Below are 17633 nucleotides of genomic sequence, written 5' to 3'. Positions count from 1 at the left end.
TGCTAAGACCCATCTCTAATGGTTAGACCCAAACGATGTCTCTTAATTGGGCTTCCTTATTAAAAACTAATGTTTACATGGCACTGTATTGTATTGTTATATTGCCAATAGTTAATGAGTGTATATATAATATATATATGTATGCATTTTATTATACCCTGAAAAAAAGACTACAGAAGAATTGAGGTGAAAGCAAACCTATAACAATTGTCATATGTAAAGTTATTTTCTGCCTCAAGTTAGAGTCACTGAGGTGAGACAGCTGCAACATTTTTTAAAGCAATTATATTTTCACTACGGCATTGACATTTTGGTGAGGTGACTTCACATATTTTACAGTACAACGATCTTAAGTGTTATCTTAAAGCTTTGATCATTGTTCTTTCATTTACTCCAGGGACTTGCAGTATGTTAAAGACTCCAGCAATGTTTTATTGAATCATACTATGAGTTATCTTACACAATAGTTGTATATATAAATATAATACTGTAGATAGTATACTAAAGAAAGATCCCTCCGGAGAATCTGTCCTAATGTGTTGGCTTGTTTTTAATGAACTGATCATTATTCTGCCACTCAACTCAGCTGATCATAGGGAGTCAAAAATAAGCTCATCACAGACATCTACCTCTTAAAACAGACTGCTGTTGAATTTCTGATGTTGGTTATGTTTGAAGTTCAATTTCTCACTTCAGATATATTTATAGTCAACCCAGTCTCATGGCATTTCGTGTGCACCAACACGATTTTTAATCTATTGATTCGTGTTCACCAACACAATTTTCCCCTTTTTTTCGTGTTGCACAGCACGATTTTAAAAGCAATGTATTTCTACTGGTAATGTGTTTCGTGCTTGCAGCACGTCTTTTTCTCCGGTCGGGTCGTGGAAGACCGGAAGCTGTGTGGTTCATAAAAACATGTTCTTACTAAATATCAAGCCACAATTATTGCTTTTATTTTAAATCGTATAATTTCGGAATTTTTTTGCCGTCTGTGAGGAAAATAAATGGGGCTCAGAGCCTCAGGATACTGAAATCTGTATTTTTAAATCTTTTTTTCGTTCTAATTTGTTATTCTTTTCAAAATAACACACTGTTATTTACTCACCAATAACACACAATTATCCTTGATTTTATTTATTGGTTTAATTCCATAACCTCGGGCTTTTTTGGCGTCCGTCAGGAACTGAATTTCAAAATAAAAATAACCGGAAACAGACGTAGGCCTATAAGGGACATTTCGAGCATCATTGCGATTGTCAACATTTCTGAGTTTAGGATGGCCGAAGACACTACACTACCCATAATCCCCAGCTATCGTTTAGGACTACAGTCCCCGTGATTAATCTTCAAACTCTGGGATTGGATGTTGGAGTGGCAGTGCGCCAAGGTTACGCAGAGCGTCAAACAGCTGTGTGAAATGGAAGGAAACCACGCCAGACTATCCAAAACTGGAATCGAACACCCCCCCAGAACTACACATGCTGGCTATTGTCTTTCGCAAAATGTTCTATGGGATGTCGCTACTGAACGTTTTTGTTTTTCCCACAATTAGAAGTTGCCAGTATTAAACACATTGGTGTTATCAAATGTAAAACATATAACTAATAAATGGGTGAAAATCGCTTGTGTCCATAATGCGCAGCATTAATATATACCCACATGACAGCTCATTGTTACTTTGTAATTCTACTCCACTACAATTCAGAGGTTAACCTGGTATTTTTACTCCACTACATTTATTTGAGTTACTTTGCAGATTCTGATTAATGATGTGAAATATAAACAACCCTTAAATCAGACTTTAGTTACACCTGAGTAAAATTCAGGTAAGGTGATTGTCAAGTGCCAACAATCAGGAGAGATATTTGATAGTTGGTGCTTGAGAAGACTAAACATGTATCTGCAGTTGACATGAATGGAAACGAGTAATAAAGTATATTCATTACTCGTTATTCTCTACTAATAGTTAATTAAAGACTGTATATTATGGCTATTTTGCACATCCCTTTCAAGATTTCAAGATTTTCAAAGGTTTATTCATATACACAACTACGGTGTAGTTATGCAATGAATGAAAAACGTGGGTCACAGGTTCCTCAACAGTGCATTACAAGACATCTATCAATATGTGTACCTCCACCATTAAACTGTCATATTCTGCACATTACTTCTTCTATCTACATACATAAGAGTATAATTCATATGTATAATATCAGTTAAAATAAGTGCTTCAACATAGTTAACATTGCAGGAAAGCAATATATTAGACGTTAAGTACTTTGTCAGGCTTAATATTTATCTGTAGATAGATACCCCCAAAAAAATGTTTTCTTATTTAAAAGAAGACCTTAATCTGTTATTTAATGTTTAAATAAAGGTTAATTCGTTTTTCTGTTTTGCACCTCCTCCTATTAATATCTGTGTACATCCTGCACTAAACTGTTTTATTGTAGAGATCACTTATAGTATCTTCTTGATTTTTTATATTCTATTTCTATCACAGACCCTCTACTTTCCCCCTATGAAAGTATGTACTCTTAATGTTTTTTTAATCAAATATAACACATAAAAACAATAATTCAATAACGTGCTTTAACCACTAGGCGGTGCACACAAGGTACACACAGCCATAATAACTTTGTATTATTAGTGTAGGACATAATTTTACAGCATATTACTATTTCAGACTCAGTATTTACATTCTTACATTCAAAGAAAATCAGTATAATCTTTAAAAACTACAAGTCCTTTTATATCAGCTGTGCACCGGTGTATGGTGTAAATATAACCTATCTGTGAATTATATCAAATGTAAAAGTCAGCCGAATTAGTGTTGATAGTGCAAGGAGACGTATTGTGTGAAGAGAAATTGAAGATGTTGTTTAATTGTTGATATATTTATGATCCACGTCAAGTATTCAGTTTCGGCGCCATTTCTTCCAGTTTTTCCAAAGGTCTTCTCATCAGGGCTCTATAAATAAAGAACTACGGCAGATCTGTAATATGTAATGCAGCCGAACCGTGTATTACAATGCCGTTATGTGATGACTTTCAAAGAGAAAAGCAAGAACACTCGGAATTAAGTATTATTCTTTTAAAATGTTTTCCGGATTTCATATCATATAAACACCAAATCCCAGCATGCATTGCGGCTAAACCATCCAATCAGCGAGCTTAAACCATAGCTGAGGATCTTGGGTAATCGCTCGAAATGCCTACGTCTGTTTCCGGTTATTTTTATTTTGAAATTCAGTTCCTGACGGACGCCAAAAAAGCCCGAGATTATGGAATCAAACCAATAAATAAAAGCAAGGATAATTGTGTGTTATTGGTGAGTAAATTAAATTAACCTCTCTGAAGAACCAGCACCTTACCGTGGTAGAGAGGTTTGTGTGCCCTGATGAACCTGGGGGCTGTGTTGTCTGGAACCTTGTGTTCCTGGTAGGGTCTCCCATGGCAAATTGGTCTCAGGCAAGGGGCCAGACTAAGATTGGTTCAAAAGACCTCATGAAAGAAACAACAAGAAGTGAGGATACCCGGCCCGGAGGAAGCCCGGGGTCCCCTTCTGGAGCCAGGCCCAGAAGGAGGACTCGTCGGCGAGCGTCTGGTGGCCGGGCTTGCCACGGAGCCCGGCCGGGCCCAGCCCGAAAAGGCAACGTGGGCAACACCTCCGCTTCTCCGTCCCGCGGGCCCACCACCTACGGGAAACATCGATGGGGTCGGGTGCGCTGCCAGAAGGGTGGCAGTGAAAGCGGAGGGTCTCGACGGACCAGACCCGGGCGGCAGAAGCTGGCTTTGGGGACGTGGAACGTCACCTCTCTGGGGGGAAGGAGCCGGAGCTTGTGCGGGAGGTGGAGCGGTACCAGTTGGATCTGGTTGGGCTCACCTCTACGCACAGCGTCGGCTCTGGAACCTTACTTCTGGATAGGGGTTGGACTCTATTCTTCTCCGGAGTTGCTCAAGGTGTGAGGCGCCGGGCGGGTGTGGGGATACTCACAAGTCCCCGGTTAGGTGCTTCGTTGTTGGAGTTTACCCCAGTGGACGAGAGGGTCGCCTCCCTACGCCTGCGGGTTATGGGGGGGAAAACTCTGACTGTTGTGTGTGCTTATGCACCCAACAGCAGTTCAGAGTATTCGGCCTTCTTGGAGACCCTGGAAAGAGTCCTGTATGGGGCTCCTGAAGGGGACTCCTTAGTCTTGCTGGGAGACTTCAACGCACATGTGGGCAATGATGGAGACACTTGGAGGGGCGTGATTGGGAGGAACGGCCCCCCTGATCTGAACCGGAGTGGTGGTTTGTTACTGGACTTCTGTGCTAGTCATGGATTGGCCATAACAAACACCATGTTCGAACATAAGGATGCTCATAAGTGTACGTGGTACCAGAGCACCCTAGGCAGAAGGTCCATGATCGATTTCGTTATCGTATCATCGGACCTGAGGCCGTATGTTTTGGACACTCGGGTAAAGAGAGGGGCGGAGTTGTCAACTGATCACCATCTGGTGGTGAGTTGGGTCGAGTGGCGGGGGAAGCCTCTGGATAGACCTGGTAAGCCCAAACGTGTAGTTCGGGTGAACTGGGAACGTCTGGAGGAGGCCCAAGTTCAGGAGGCCTTCAACTCACACCTCCGGCGGAGCTTTTCGGGCATTCCTGTGGAGGTTGGGGACATTGAACCAGAGTGGTCGGTGTTCAAAGCCTCTATTGCCGAAGCCGCGGTGGGGAGCTGTGGTCTCAAGGTCCTAGGTGCCTCAAGGGGCGGTAACCCTCGAACCTCCTGGTGGACACCGGTGGTCAGGGAAGCCGTCCGACTGAAGAAGGAGGCCTTCAGGGATTTGTTATCCCGGGGGACTCCCGAGGCAGTTGCAAGGTACCGACAGGCCCGAAGGGCAGCAGCCTCATCCGTGGCCGAGGCAAAGCAGCGGGTGTGGGAGAAGTTCGGAGAAGACATGGAGAAGGACTTTCGGGCGGCACCAAAGTTGTTCTGGAAAACTGTCCGACACCTCAGGAGGGGGAAGCAGGGAACCATCCAAGCTGTGTACAGTAAGGATGGGACGTTGTTGACCTCAACTGATGGAGTGTTGGGGCGTTGGAAGGAACACTTTGAGGAACTCCTGAACCCGACAACTCCGCCCTCTATGTTAGAGGCAGAGCTGGAGTATGACGGGGGATCAACACCAATCTCCCGGTGGGAGGTCACTGAGGTCGTTAAACAACTCCACAGTGGCAAAGCCCCGGGGGTGGATGAGATCCGCCCGGAAATGCTGAAGGCTCTGGGTGTTGAGGGACTGTCATGGTTGACACGTCTCATCAACGTTGCGTGGAAGTCGGAAACAGTGCCGAAGGAGTGGCAGACCGGGGTGGTGGTCCCCCTTTTCAAAAAGGGGGATCAGAGGGTGTGTGCCAATTACAGAGGCATCACACTACTCAGCCTCCCCGGGAAAGTTTACTCCAAGGTACTTGAAAGGAGGGTCAGGCCGATTGTCGAACCTCAGATTGAGGAGGAACAATGCGGATTCCGTCCTGGTCGTGGAACGACGGATCAGCTTTTTACTCTCGCAAGGATCCTGGAGGGGGCCTGGGAGTACGCTTATCCGGTCTACATGTGTTTTGTAGACTTGGAGAAGGCGTATGACCGGGTTCCCAGGGAGTTACTGTGGGAGGTGCTGCGGGAGTATGGGGTGAGGGGGTCTCTACTCAGGGCCATCCAATCTCTGTACTCCCAAAGCGAGAGCTGTGTCCGGGTCCTCGGCAGTAAGTCGGACCCATTTCCGGTGAGGGTTGGCCTCCGCCAGGGCTGCGCTTTGTCACCAATCCTGTTTGTAATATACATGGATCGGATTTCGAGGCGTAGTCGTGGGGGGGGGGGTCTGCAGTTCGGTGGAGTAAGGATTGCACCACTGCTTTTTGCAGATGATGTGGTTCTGATGGCTTCATCGGTCTGCGACCTTCAGCACTCACTGGATCGGTTCGCAACCGAGTGTGAAGCGGCTGGGATGAGGATCAGCACCTCCAAATCTGAGGCCATGGTTCTCAGCAGGAAACCGATGGACTGTCCACTCCAAGTAGGGAATGAGTCCTTACCCCAAGTGAAGGAGTTCAAGTATCTCGGGGTCTTGTTCTCGAGTGAGGGAACAATGGAGCGTGAGATGGGCCGGAGAATCGGAGCAGCGGGAGCGGTATTGCAGTCGCTTTACCGCACCGTTGTGACGAAAAGGGAGCTGAGTCAGAAGGCAAAGCTCTCTGTCTACCGGGCCATTTTCGTTCCTACCCTCACCTATGGTCATGAAGGATGGGTCATGACCGAAAGAACGAGATCGCGGATACAAGCGGCCGAGATGGGTTTCCTCCGCCGGGTGGCTGGTGTCTCCCTTAGAGATAAGGTGAGAAGTTCGGTCATCAGGGAGGGACTCGGAGTTGAGCCGCTCCTCCTTCGCGTCGAAAGAAGCCAGTTGAGGTGGTTCGGGCACCTAGTTAGGATGCCACCTGGGCGCCTCCCTAGGGAGGTGTTCCAGGCACGTCCAGCTGGGAAGAGACCAAGGGGTAGACCTAGGACCAGGTGGAGGGATTATATCTCTTCGCTGGCCTGGGAGCGCCTTGGGATCCCCCAGTCAGAGCTGGTTGATGTCGCCAGGGAAAAGAAAGTTTGGGGCTCTCTGCTGGAACTGCTACCCCCGCGACCCGACCACGGATAAGCGGGAGAAGATGGATGGATGGATGGATGGTGAGTAAATAACAGTGTGTTATTTTGAAAAGAATAACAAATTAGAAGGAAAAAAAGATTAAAACAAATACAGATTTCTCTTTGGAAGCAGAAGATCACAATGGAGCAAAATAAAGCAATGGATCCTATTATGCTCATTTTCAGGGTCATATTTGTATGTTGTCCCTCTGACCTGACCTGCTCTGACCTGCTCTGACCTGCTCTGACCTGCTCTGACCTGACCTGCTCTGACCTGCTCTGACCTGACCTGCTCTGACCTGACCTGCTCTGACCTAAAGCTCTTTATTTTCTCATACTGCCTGTGCTGCAGCACCTCTTTTCACCCTCTGTCTGCAACCAGAGCCCAGTCTGCTCTAATGCCCCTTTCACACCAGCGCCTTTTCAGCTCCGGCTCGGAGCTAGAGCCTGAAAAGCGCCGGGTTTTCCTGTTCACACCGCAGCGGCGCCGGCTCTTAGCTCCGGAATCCGCTTCATTTCCAGCTCCAAAAAATTGTCGGTCCAGAGGCAAGAGCTTTGGAGCTAAGAGGCGACGTCGCTTACGTCTCTCTTACGTCGAGGCGTGCAGGAAACTAAACCCACCTCCCATGGGTCGACTGTTATGCCTGCCTACAAGCAGTAGTGCTTATAAACACACTTTATAAAGTCAGGCAACACTAACCAGGCTTCGTGTGATTCTGTTTATTTGTGCCTTACTTTGACCATCCGTTCACTGTTATCGATCATTGTGGAGAGAGGCAGACGTGTTGTTTTGTATTATTGCAGCTATCGGATGCAAGTAGTCAGTTTAGCTTCGGTTGCTATGCTAACATCACCCGTTTTATACCAGAGAAACTATCATAACAGCGTTGTGATACCAAACAGTGTCAATTCAGACTGACACACATTCACTTAGGCTAAGGGGAACTCGGGATATGCATCAGCTGCTTGTGTGAGTCGGACAGTGAATGCTTTAGAGCGGCCGCTGCAGTGTGAGCTAACCGGGAGCTAACGGGAGAATAAACTCCCGTGGAAGAGCAGCCAACACTGCAGCGGTCGGTAAATGCTGCAGAAACACATTAATAAACAATGAACCACGGCACTCTGGAGCAAAGTATAAGGTTGGAGAAGTCGTTATTCAATTTATTCTGGCTTCGTGTGATTAAAAGCAACACGATCATCGACCCGACGCAGTTGTTGTTGTGAGCGCCGTAATGGCTGTATGTAAGCGGTGACGTCATGACGCAGCAGGGGCAGCTCTGGGGCGCCAGTGGGCGGTGTGCACAGAGCGGGAGCTGAAAAGGGAAACCGGAGCTGAACCAGAAAAGCTCCCGCTCGGAGCTAGAAAGGGAAAAGCGCTGGTGTGAAAGCCGCATAATTGGTTAGCTGGCCCGCTCTGTTGTCATTGCTCCACCACTCATGTCCCGCCCCTTAACCTACAGTATCACTTACAGTGTGTTACAGTGCAATAGAAGCGTGTTTGTTACATAATGACGTCACTACTGTATGTCACATAAGTAAACTCCCTCTGGAGGGAACTTTGGGATTTTAACCTTTGCAGACCATTTACATGCACAAACACCTATATAACACACTATAGGAAAGTGAAAGTCCCCAAAACCATAACAGGGCCTCTTTAATAGAGTGCTTTGATTTAATAACATATCTACAGTCTAGTTATTTGGATTCTCTAGATGTTTGCAATGATGGGAATCACTCATCAAGAATTGTTTTTTGAGAGAGATATTTTTAGATCATTTCTGCTTGTGATTTTGCATCAAAACATTGTGGAGCGTATTTCTGGATTTGCAAAGAATGTATGCATTTTAGTGGGATCATTTGAATTACAGGAATTACAGTGTCCACATTGAAACTGCTTGAAAATATTTGCACAACTAAACCCAGGCTATGTACAGGAGATAACAAGAGATAGGCAGTCATCTGCCATGTGTGCAAAAAAAATGAAGGTGTTCATGTGAGCCTCAGATTACACCAGGTGTTTTCTCTGATTAGCAAACCTCCCAAGCTAATCAGTGAAATCACCTGCTGTAATCTTCTGTTGTAATAAGAACACGCTAACTTCTGGCCTTCCACGGCACGTGAATTATCACTGAAACTGATTTGCATCTGAAGCAAATGAAGCTTCTAGTAGATTAAGGGAAATCAGTAGCTTTAAGTTTATATATTCTAACTGAAGCTACAGCTGTAATTCTTTCACTATATGATGCTTTGGACCTGATCATTATAAGGACAATTTATCCTAAGTTTAAGTCGGTTTTTCAGCTAGAGCTGGTATTTCCAAATGATGCATGCAACCATTAAAATGCTGCTTGACGTTCTGTGAAACTTTTTTAAATGTGAAATGCCATTTGCCATAATTATCCAGCTAGAGAGAGAGGCAGAGAAACCTTTATTGACTGGAGCTGTCAAGGCAGTAAGCAGGTTAGCATTTAATAAGAACAATTATTGTGTGTGTGTGTGTGTGTGTGTGTGTGTGTGTGTGTGTGTGTGTGTGTGTGTGTGTGTGTGTGTGTGTGTGTGTGTGTGTGTGTGTGTGTGTGTGTGTGTGTGTGTGTGGTGTGTGTGTGTGTGTGTGTGTGTGTGTGTGTGTGTGTGTGTGTGTGTGTGTGTGTGTGTGTGTGTGTGTGTGTGTGTGTGTGTGTGTGTGTGTGTGTGTGTGTGTGTGTGTGTGTGTGTGTGTGTGTGTGTGTGTGTGTGTGTGTTTGATTTAATGTGTGAGGTCGTTGCATAAAATAAGTATTATACAGAAGAGATTCAAGTTGTTGGATTTAATTAGTTTACATGTTAAATGATAGCTGAGGTCATGACTAATTGCTTGCGCAGCCTGCACTATTGTGAGGCCTTTTTCCTTTTGACGCTTCAGGTAATTCAGGTTCCGCAAGCATATATACAGGGCTCAATTTGAGGTTGATATTTTTTTCAAATGAAATTGCAGAGTTTATATGTGTGTGTATTGGTTTTGTTAGGGCCATTCTGGTCAGTAAAGGTATATGGCAGCATCATTAGTGAATAGATGCAACCCAGTCTTTAAACCAGTGGTTGGCGGCCTGACTGTAATTCTTGCAATTTTTGTACAGGGGTCATTTTAATCTGTAGAAAGCATTAATTACTAAGATCAATGTAGCGGTGTCACTTTAATACTTCCACTCAAAAGGCATTATCATTGGTGGATTGACACAATACATACTCATCATTGCAAACTGTATAGCCTAACTGGATGGTCCTCACTTACTATGCGTTTTTATTAATGTATAAAGCCATTTTAGGTAAGCTTCCACTGTACATATTTGCCAGATTTGCTCCAGTTTGTGACTCTTACAACCTCAGATCCAGTGCCTGAATACGGTTCCAGGTTCCTGCCGTGCGGACTGAGGCTGGGAAAAGGAGTCTTTTTTATTATGGTCCTTGGTCTTGGAATGACCTTCAAACTGAGGGCACGAGTCTCAATAGCATGTTTTACATTGAAGTTGTCTGAGGTCCTTACCACCAGCTGCTCTTGCATTCATAAGTAGTGCACCTTTCTTACTGTCCTAATGCACAATGTAGCGACTACTTTTTGTCTTTTGCTTTCTTAGTTATGTTCTCTGTATTGTATACGATTGTGTTATGTGTAACGTTGCTGCCTTCTTGGCCAGCTCAGAATTGCAAATGAGATTTTATCTCAATGCTTTTTATCTGGTTAAATAAAGGTTAAATAAAAATAAATAAAAATACTCACTATGTATTTTACTTGTATTGGGAAAAGTAGGTACACAAAGACTGGGTGAAGTATGTCTTTGTCAAGGTAGGAACTTTGTAGCTTGTTGTGTTATCCTCATAAATATAAAAGCAACTCAACCCCATTCACACAGTAGGATTGCTATGCCTTTATTTGTGTTTTCAAAGCTCAGAAAAAGCAACCTTTTTAGAGGATAAAAACTCTTGGAAATAAATATACTCCTTCATGAACTAATGGCACAAAAAAAGCCCCCGTTGCGTAAAGAGTCTTTAAGTGACTTGTTCCTTATTTAGTTGTCCTGTTTTAGAAATAAAACGTCAACTATTTCTGTTCACAAACGGGGAGCCCCACTGGTTTGAACAAACAACTCTGTCAATGAGTATGTAGGTGTACAGCTAACAGATTCTGTGTACTGCTTATGTTAGTACTTACGTAGACTGTTAAGTGTGACTCTTGTCTGGATATTCTCGTAGTGCTGGCCAAGTCCAATTTCATCCGTATGTTCTGAGGCAGGATGGCGGATAACATGCGCAAGAGCTCTGTAAAGATGAAGAACACTCTCAGAGACGACATTTTTCAGTAAATACCAAATGCACTCCGGCCTTTTAGTCCGTACAGGAAGTGCGTTGTTGAAATAGGTTGAAATCTAAGCAAGGGTCAAACATGACACAAAAGAACACTGGAACGTACATTTGCCATAATGCAACTACAGTGAGTGTCTGTCTTTACACTCTCTCTGCCTCCTAAATGACCCTCATCACACCACCATGGCGTCTTCAGGGTTCATTTATTTGGCTTGACACAGCTCCCGCCAAAACCACTGACAAGCATTTAACAACAACTGTGTGTTTTCTATCAGACCTTAATTGTCCTTTTCAGTTGTTTTGCAAATTAGTTATGTTTCCAACTGTTGAGTGTTGAGGATATTTTTGACAAGGATACATTAGATTACATTGAAGGATACATTACATTACATTGAAGGATACATTACATTACATTGAAGGATACATTACATTATATTGAATTTTCAACCATATGTATTTAAGTACCTCCCAAGAAATGCAACAGAGAGGCACATAGACTGGGATTGTGATAGTTATTCACAGTGTGGATTATGTTGGGAGCCTGTAGATTCAATAACATGGAACATACTCTCTCAAAGAATGACAATGAAACACACTGTCTGCACAAAGTCTCTTGAGTGATCAGCAAGAGAGTAGTAAACCTCTTTGTGTGCATTTGTAAAGTGTGTTTGAGGAAATATTTAGCATGTCTGTGTATTAACCATCTAGAAATGTTTGATGCATGGGCGTCACTTTGTTTTCAAAAGTGGTGGGGACACTTTTTTCTGATAAAAATAACACTGTATTGCGCATTTTTTTACACACTAATTTCCTTACTATTTGCTCGCAACACCTGGTTTACAGTGTCACTGTCAGACTGTTTCCGTAGGAACCATTATGTGTGGCCAGGGGAACATTATCGAGGAAGCCAATGATCTCCGTCTTTTTTAAGAGTCTTGAACACGCCTGGGGGATCCTCCCCGATAAGATTTGTTTTTCTTTTAACATGTAAACTACGCATTCTGGTACTCTCTGACAAGAAAATAAAGCAACAACATTTACTTTAGGCTAACAGGCCAAATAACTTGGTGACACTTTTTGTTTGTCTGCATGTGATATCTTTTCATTCAACTTTAATTGTACATTTTGCAGATAGTGGACAATCTATACATAATTGTTACGTTTAACCAACGTATAGGCAGCCGAAAAAAATCTGCCCCTTCCTTCAGACTTCCTTTCAGAGCCCCTCCTCCAACACACACGAACGCGCACATGACCAATGAGGGCACGAGATAAGTTTGTGCTCGAGATGGAAGGCTGACAGGCAGGTAGGCCATCCCGTTTCTTTAGCCGGGCCATAAAATAATTGGTCGTGCTTTTTACGAGAGACAGCAAGCGCATTTCGTGGCATCTGCAGGAAGTGGCAAGTACTTCTGGCAACTGCCACAGAGGCCGCTACTCTGTGGTATCTGTGGCAAGTACTTCCGGCATCTGCCACAGAGGCCGCTACTTTGTGGTATATGTGGCAAGTACTTCCGGCATATGCCACAGATGCCACAACTTGCCGAGGCATTTGCCGCAGCTGAACGGGAGTTGCCACAAGATGCCAGAGTAAGAGAAGGTTTACGGTAGCTGCCACTCGCCTTCCGTGGCAAATTCTGCTATTTAAACCCGTATTTATCGTGTAAAATGTCGCTGTTTTGGCATGACGTTATCGAAATGATCTGTACACAGGACTGATGATCTGTACACAGGACTGATGATCTGTACACAGATGATCCGATCTCTATTTTTTTAACATTATAATTTCTATTCGATTTTACTTGGAGAACGTGGTTTGTTAAAATAAATAAACGTGCTATTTTTATGATAATACTCAAGATATATTATAAGTAAATAAAGACAATTTATTGACATTAAGATCTATCATTGTTGACCAGAGGTGGGAAATAGGCTAACTACTCAAGTACTGTACTTGTGATTTAGAAATAGCCTCCTTGTGCTTTTGTTGAGTATGTAAATGGTATGTAACTTAGTGCTTATACAATTCCCACTACAATTCAGAGGTAAATTGTGTACTTTTACTCCCCTACATTTATTATAGGCTACCTTTAGTTACTTACTACAGATTCTGATTAATGATTAGAAATATAATCAAGTCTTAAATCAGACTTTAGTTACTCCTGGAGTGAATTCACAAGCTACCCTGCAGTATACAAAGATATTTCAAACTAGCTGCACCTTTACCAGCTTTGATAACACTTTAATGATCAATCATTATAATGAAAACATGTAATATCTACTTTAAGTAGGCCTATATTGTTATGCTAATAATTTTGCTCTTTTACTTGAGTAACATTTTAATGCAGGACTTTTACTTGTAACAGAGTATTCCTAATTTAGGTAGGCTACTTCTACTTTTACTTAACACTAGAACGGCCAGGGGGCGCTGTATAGCCATACCTAAAACCGCCAATGTGTAAAATGTACCCGCTATTAGAATGCATTGATTTTCAAGGTACAATGTTATTTTATTTATCATACTAGAACACAATGAGTGTTGCCACTTCTTGCCGTGGCATGTGCCTTGGCATTTGCAGGCAGTGGCAAGTACTTCCGGCATCTGCCACAGAAGCCACTACTCTGTGGCATATTAACATAATTCCTTTCTGTCATTGACTTTACCAAAGTCTTTATATATTTTGTTGGAGGATGGCGGGACCTACGATTTTCATTGCCATAAGCAATAGCTGTGCACATGCACATAATATAAACATTTTAATGTACTGGTTTAAACTGAACCTTTCACCCTTGATTGATTTACAAGTTATGCTTTGGATAATATGATAGATCTTGCAGTTATTGAAAAAATATGAAGAATGTCTAACTTCAAACTCTAATGTATCTTATGGAACTGATGATATTGGAGTTCATTCCCCAGTAATGACACTGTCTTCTTGTTAGCAAAATCATTAGCTGATACTGAACTTCTTCTTTGAATGATCTAGGCTACCTTTAGAGCAATGCCACTCTGCCCACTCAGGAAGTTCACAAGGTGCTGATGCAAATTCACATGTAATTACATTGGGAAAGACTTTTGTAAATCTTGTTTGTTTTTTTAGTTAAATCAACTTTCCAGTATGAACACTTGAATAGCCGTTATTTATATCAGTTAATCATAAAAGTTTTGAAATGAGCTAAAAGCCGAAAACAGAGAGTTAGGCTATTTTCCCTGCATTCATGTGACAGAGCCGAGAGCGGCTGAGACAACCCAGTCTCATAAAAAAACGTGTAATAACTACGTTGGTCCACAACGTAGGACGTAGTATTTCTACAAAAACGCCTCTGAAATTGTAAGATCCCTAAGTTTTTGTTCACCATTCATTCCAATGGCTGGCATCTATGTCACGTGATCTTCAAATTTCTCCCTGCAGAAAAAAGAAACATGGCCGAACTTCGTTTTATTCTGGGTGGAAAATGCCTGCATTTGATGCGAGAAATATGAGTTGTTATTTCAGATTATGTGTGCAGTGGATGTACATGATCTTTAGTTTGCTAGTTATTACGAAGATTACTTCAGGAAATTGTGTCAATACAACGTTTTCATTGTTACCAAGGTGGTTGCTAGGGAGGCTGCTATCGATATTATTTCTGTTGTGTTGTGTAACAGTTTAATGGTGTAATCTTTATTGCTACCCCCTTCCCCGTCAATATATAGTGTTGGTCCACAGCGCAAACGTATTAGTTTAACAAAATCTGCATCTAAAATTGTGGCATAGATAGGCTACGTTATTTTCCCCTTTGCAATTCCAGTCTCACATCTCACATCACATCGTCATAAACAAATAGCTACCGGAAACAGACCGAAAACACTTTATTCTGAGTGTGCTTGCTTTTCTTTTTGGAGGTCATCACATAACAGCATTGTAATACACGGTTCGGCTGCATTAAATATTACATATCTGCCGTAGTTCTCTATTTATAGAGCCCAGGGGCCTCATTTATAAAGGGATATACGCTCAAAAGATGGCGTACGCCAGTTTCTACGCAATGTTTGCGATTTATAAAATACTAACTTGACGTAAAAATGCGCGGTCCTCCACGCAAACTCTAACCCATGCGTACGCACTAAGCACAACAACGGGAGAGACGAGAAACTGCGACACCGCGTTGGCAGAAGGAAGAATGGAGAGAAATATGTGGAAATAATACCATAAATAAAATGTTACCTCTCATTTATCATATATGAAGAATTCATTTTAAAACATTGATTAAAGCCAATCTTAAAATGATTTAACAAACGCCTGTTTGCGACTCCTCAGTGCACATAAAAACATGACTTGGAGAAATAAATAAGTACGGATATGTTATTTAAAACCACCTCGAATATGTTGTGTTAATGTTATGAAATGTTTTCTCATAAATGATGCAGTAAGCAGGAGGACAGAATTACGTCTAAACTGACGCCGTTTTGCATTTCTATAGGTTGTAGATACGAGCATGGTTTTATATACTATCACGTTTAATCGTTTGCCAAGACTTGATAAGTCGCTCGTAAAACACAGGAGGTATGGAAGCTAAGAACACCATATGTGGTAAATTGTACAGCTAATATAACACAACACATTAGTTGTATTTCCTTTAACTGGTGGATATGGTTGCTGCGGGGGGGGGGGGTTGAGATGCACAGGCTGCAGCGGAGACGCTGCGCACAGCTGATCGACAGCTGGAACACAAACCACCAAAAACATAATTCAGATTCAGTCTCATGACTCCAGTCTGGAGGGATTCCCCGTTCACTTCTTACAGTCTCTCATCAAGGGGGGGGGGGGGGGGGTCTCCTGTCCCCGGTACAAACACACTGCCTGAGGAAGGCTATGTGTATTGTTTTTGTCATTAACCTTTTTCGGGCCATTTATTTATTTATTTTGGTGACGATCCGACCTCCATGCTGCTACTCTGGTTCAAACTGCATCCACCAAACAATATGATTTATCTCGACCTCCCCAAAATAACCCAAATCTGACACGGTGTGAGATGTTTTTTTTAGCTGTTCTGTCGTCATTTCCTGCGATCTTCTTCATAAAGTCAGTCAGAATGAATGAATGAATGAATGAATGGGCGTTTCTTTGACTATTTATAGGCAAATATGTGTGTTACGTGAAGCCCGCAAAAGCTGCACGTCATTTCGAGTCGGTTGTGATTTATAAAGGGAAACCGGCGTAGGAAGTGCTGTACTCACTTTCCTCGCCGGTGCGCAATGTTTGGTGAATCGGAAAATGTCGGAACATTTCTGTACCTATTTTTTGGATTTCTACTACGTAAGTAACCTTCCCACGTGAATCCTACGCACGGCGTTATAAATGAGGCCCCTGATGAGAAGACTTCTAGACAAACATGAGGAACTGAAAACGTGACGTGGATCATAAATATATCAGCCATTAAACAACATATTACATTTATTTTCACACAATACGTCTCCTTGCAGTATCAACACTAATTCAGCCGACTTTTATATTTGATCCAATTGGTAGATAGGCTGTATTTACACCATAACGGTGCACTGATATAAAGGGACACCTAGTGGTTAAAGCATGTTATTGAATTTCATTATTTTTATTATTAGATATTAATAGGATCCCTATAAAGTATATTCATTACTTGTTATTCTCTACTAATAGTTAATTAAAGACTGTATATAATGACTATTTTGCACATCCCTTTCAAGATTTCAAGATTTTCTAAGTTGTATTGACATATCATACACAAACGGTGTAGTTATGCATTAAATGAAAAACTTTGTGTATCCCTCCAGCAATGTTAACTATGTTGAAGCACTTATTTTAACTGATATTATACATATGTATTATACTCTTATATAAGATGTATGTAGATAGTATAAGAAATGTGCAGAATATGATAGTTTAATGGTGGAGGTACACACATATTGATAGATGTCTTGTAATGCACTGTTGAGGAACCTGTGACCAAAGTTTTTCATCTCCGGCCTTGTCAGGTATTGAACAATCAATAAATAAAGAACACAGAATTATTAAATATAAAACACAGAATTTGTGTGATTATACTAAATGATTTACAAATAAACACCACTGCATATTTACAACTGTTACACATGCTGATGTAACGCAAATGTTTCCAATTTGGGATCAATAAAGTATCTTATCTTAAGATGATCGATGACTACTGCCATATTTGCACAATGTGCCTCTGAACCTTGACAAGTGCATGTTTCAGGCTCATCAATAAACAACAGGAGGGGTCACAAACATAAGACCAGCTGTTAAATAAAGCTCTTCTGACCTTAGCTGGCATGTGGGTATATATTAATGCTGCCCATTATGGGCACGAGCAATTTTCACCCATTTATTAATTATATGTTTTACATTTGAGTGTTTCCTTTCCCCTAAACCTCCAGGGATGTACACAGTTTAATACCGGCCACTTCTTATTATGGGAAATACGAAAACGTCTTTTAAAACTACAACTCCCAGTAGAGACGTGCCATAGATAGAGAACATGTTGCGAAACAGAATAGCCAGCATGTGTAGTTCCGGGGACGGAGGGGGGGACGGGGTGGACCCGTTCAAATCCAGTTTTGGACAGTCTGCCG

The 17633-nt window shown here is 42.3% G+C and overlaps 1 protein-coding gene across 2 annotated transcripts in view; it reads right to left on the bottom strand.

The window, feature by feature from the left end:
- Positions 1-17633, bottom strand: part of shisa9b (shisa family member 9b) — a 60645-nt gene that overhangs the window by 39577 nt on the left and 3435 nt on the right. For both annotated transcript variants that reach the window (XM_071203973.1, XM_071203974.1), the window contains exon 2: positions 10872-10978. In XM_071203973.1, the coding sequence (XP_071060074.1) occupies positions 10872-10978 (107 nt within the window). The remainder of the gene's footprint in view (positions 1-10871; positions 10979-17633) is intronic.

The sequence above is a fragment of the Pseudochaenichthys georgianus genome, chromosome 8, assembly GCF_902827115.2.
Source record: "Pseudochaenichthys georgianus chromosome 8, fPseGeo1.2, whole genome shotgun sequence".
NCBI classification, from domain to species: Eukaryota; Metazoa; Chordata; class Actinopteri; order Perciformes; family Channichthyidae; genus Pseudochaenichthys; species Pseudochaenichthys georgianus.
The sequence above is the reverse complement of the archived record's forward strand: the minus strand, read 5'-3'. Positions and strand labels throughout refer to the sequence as shown.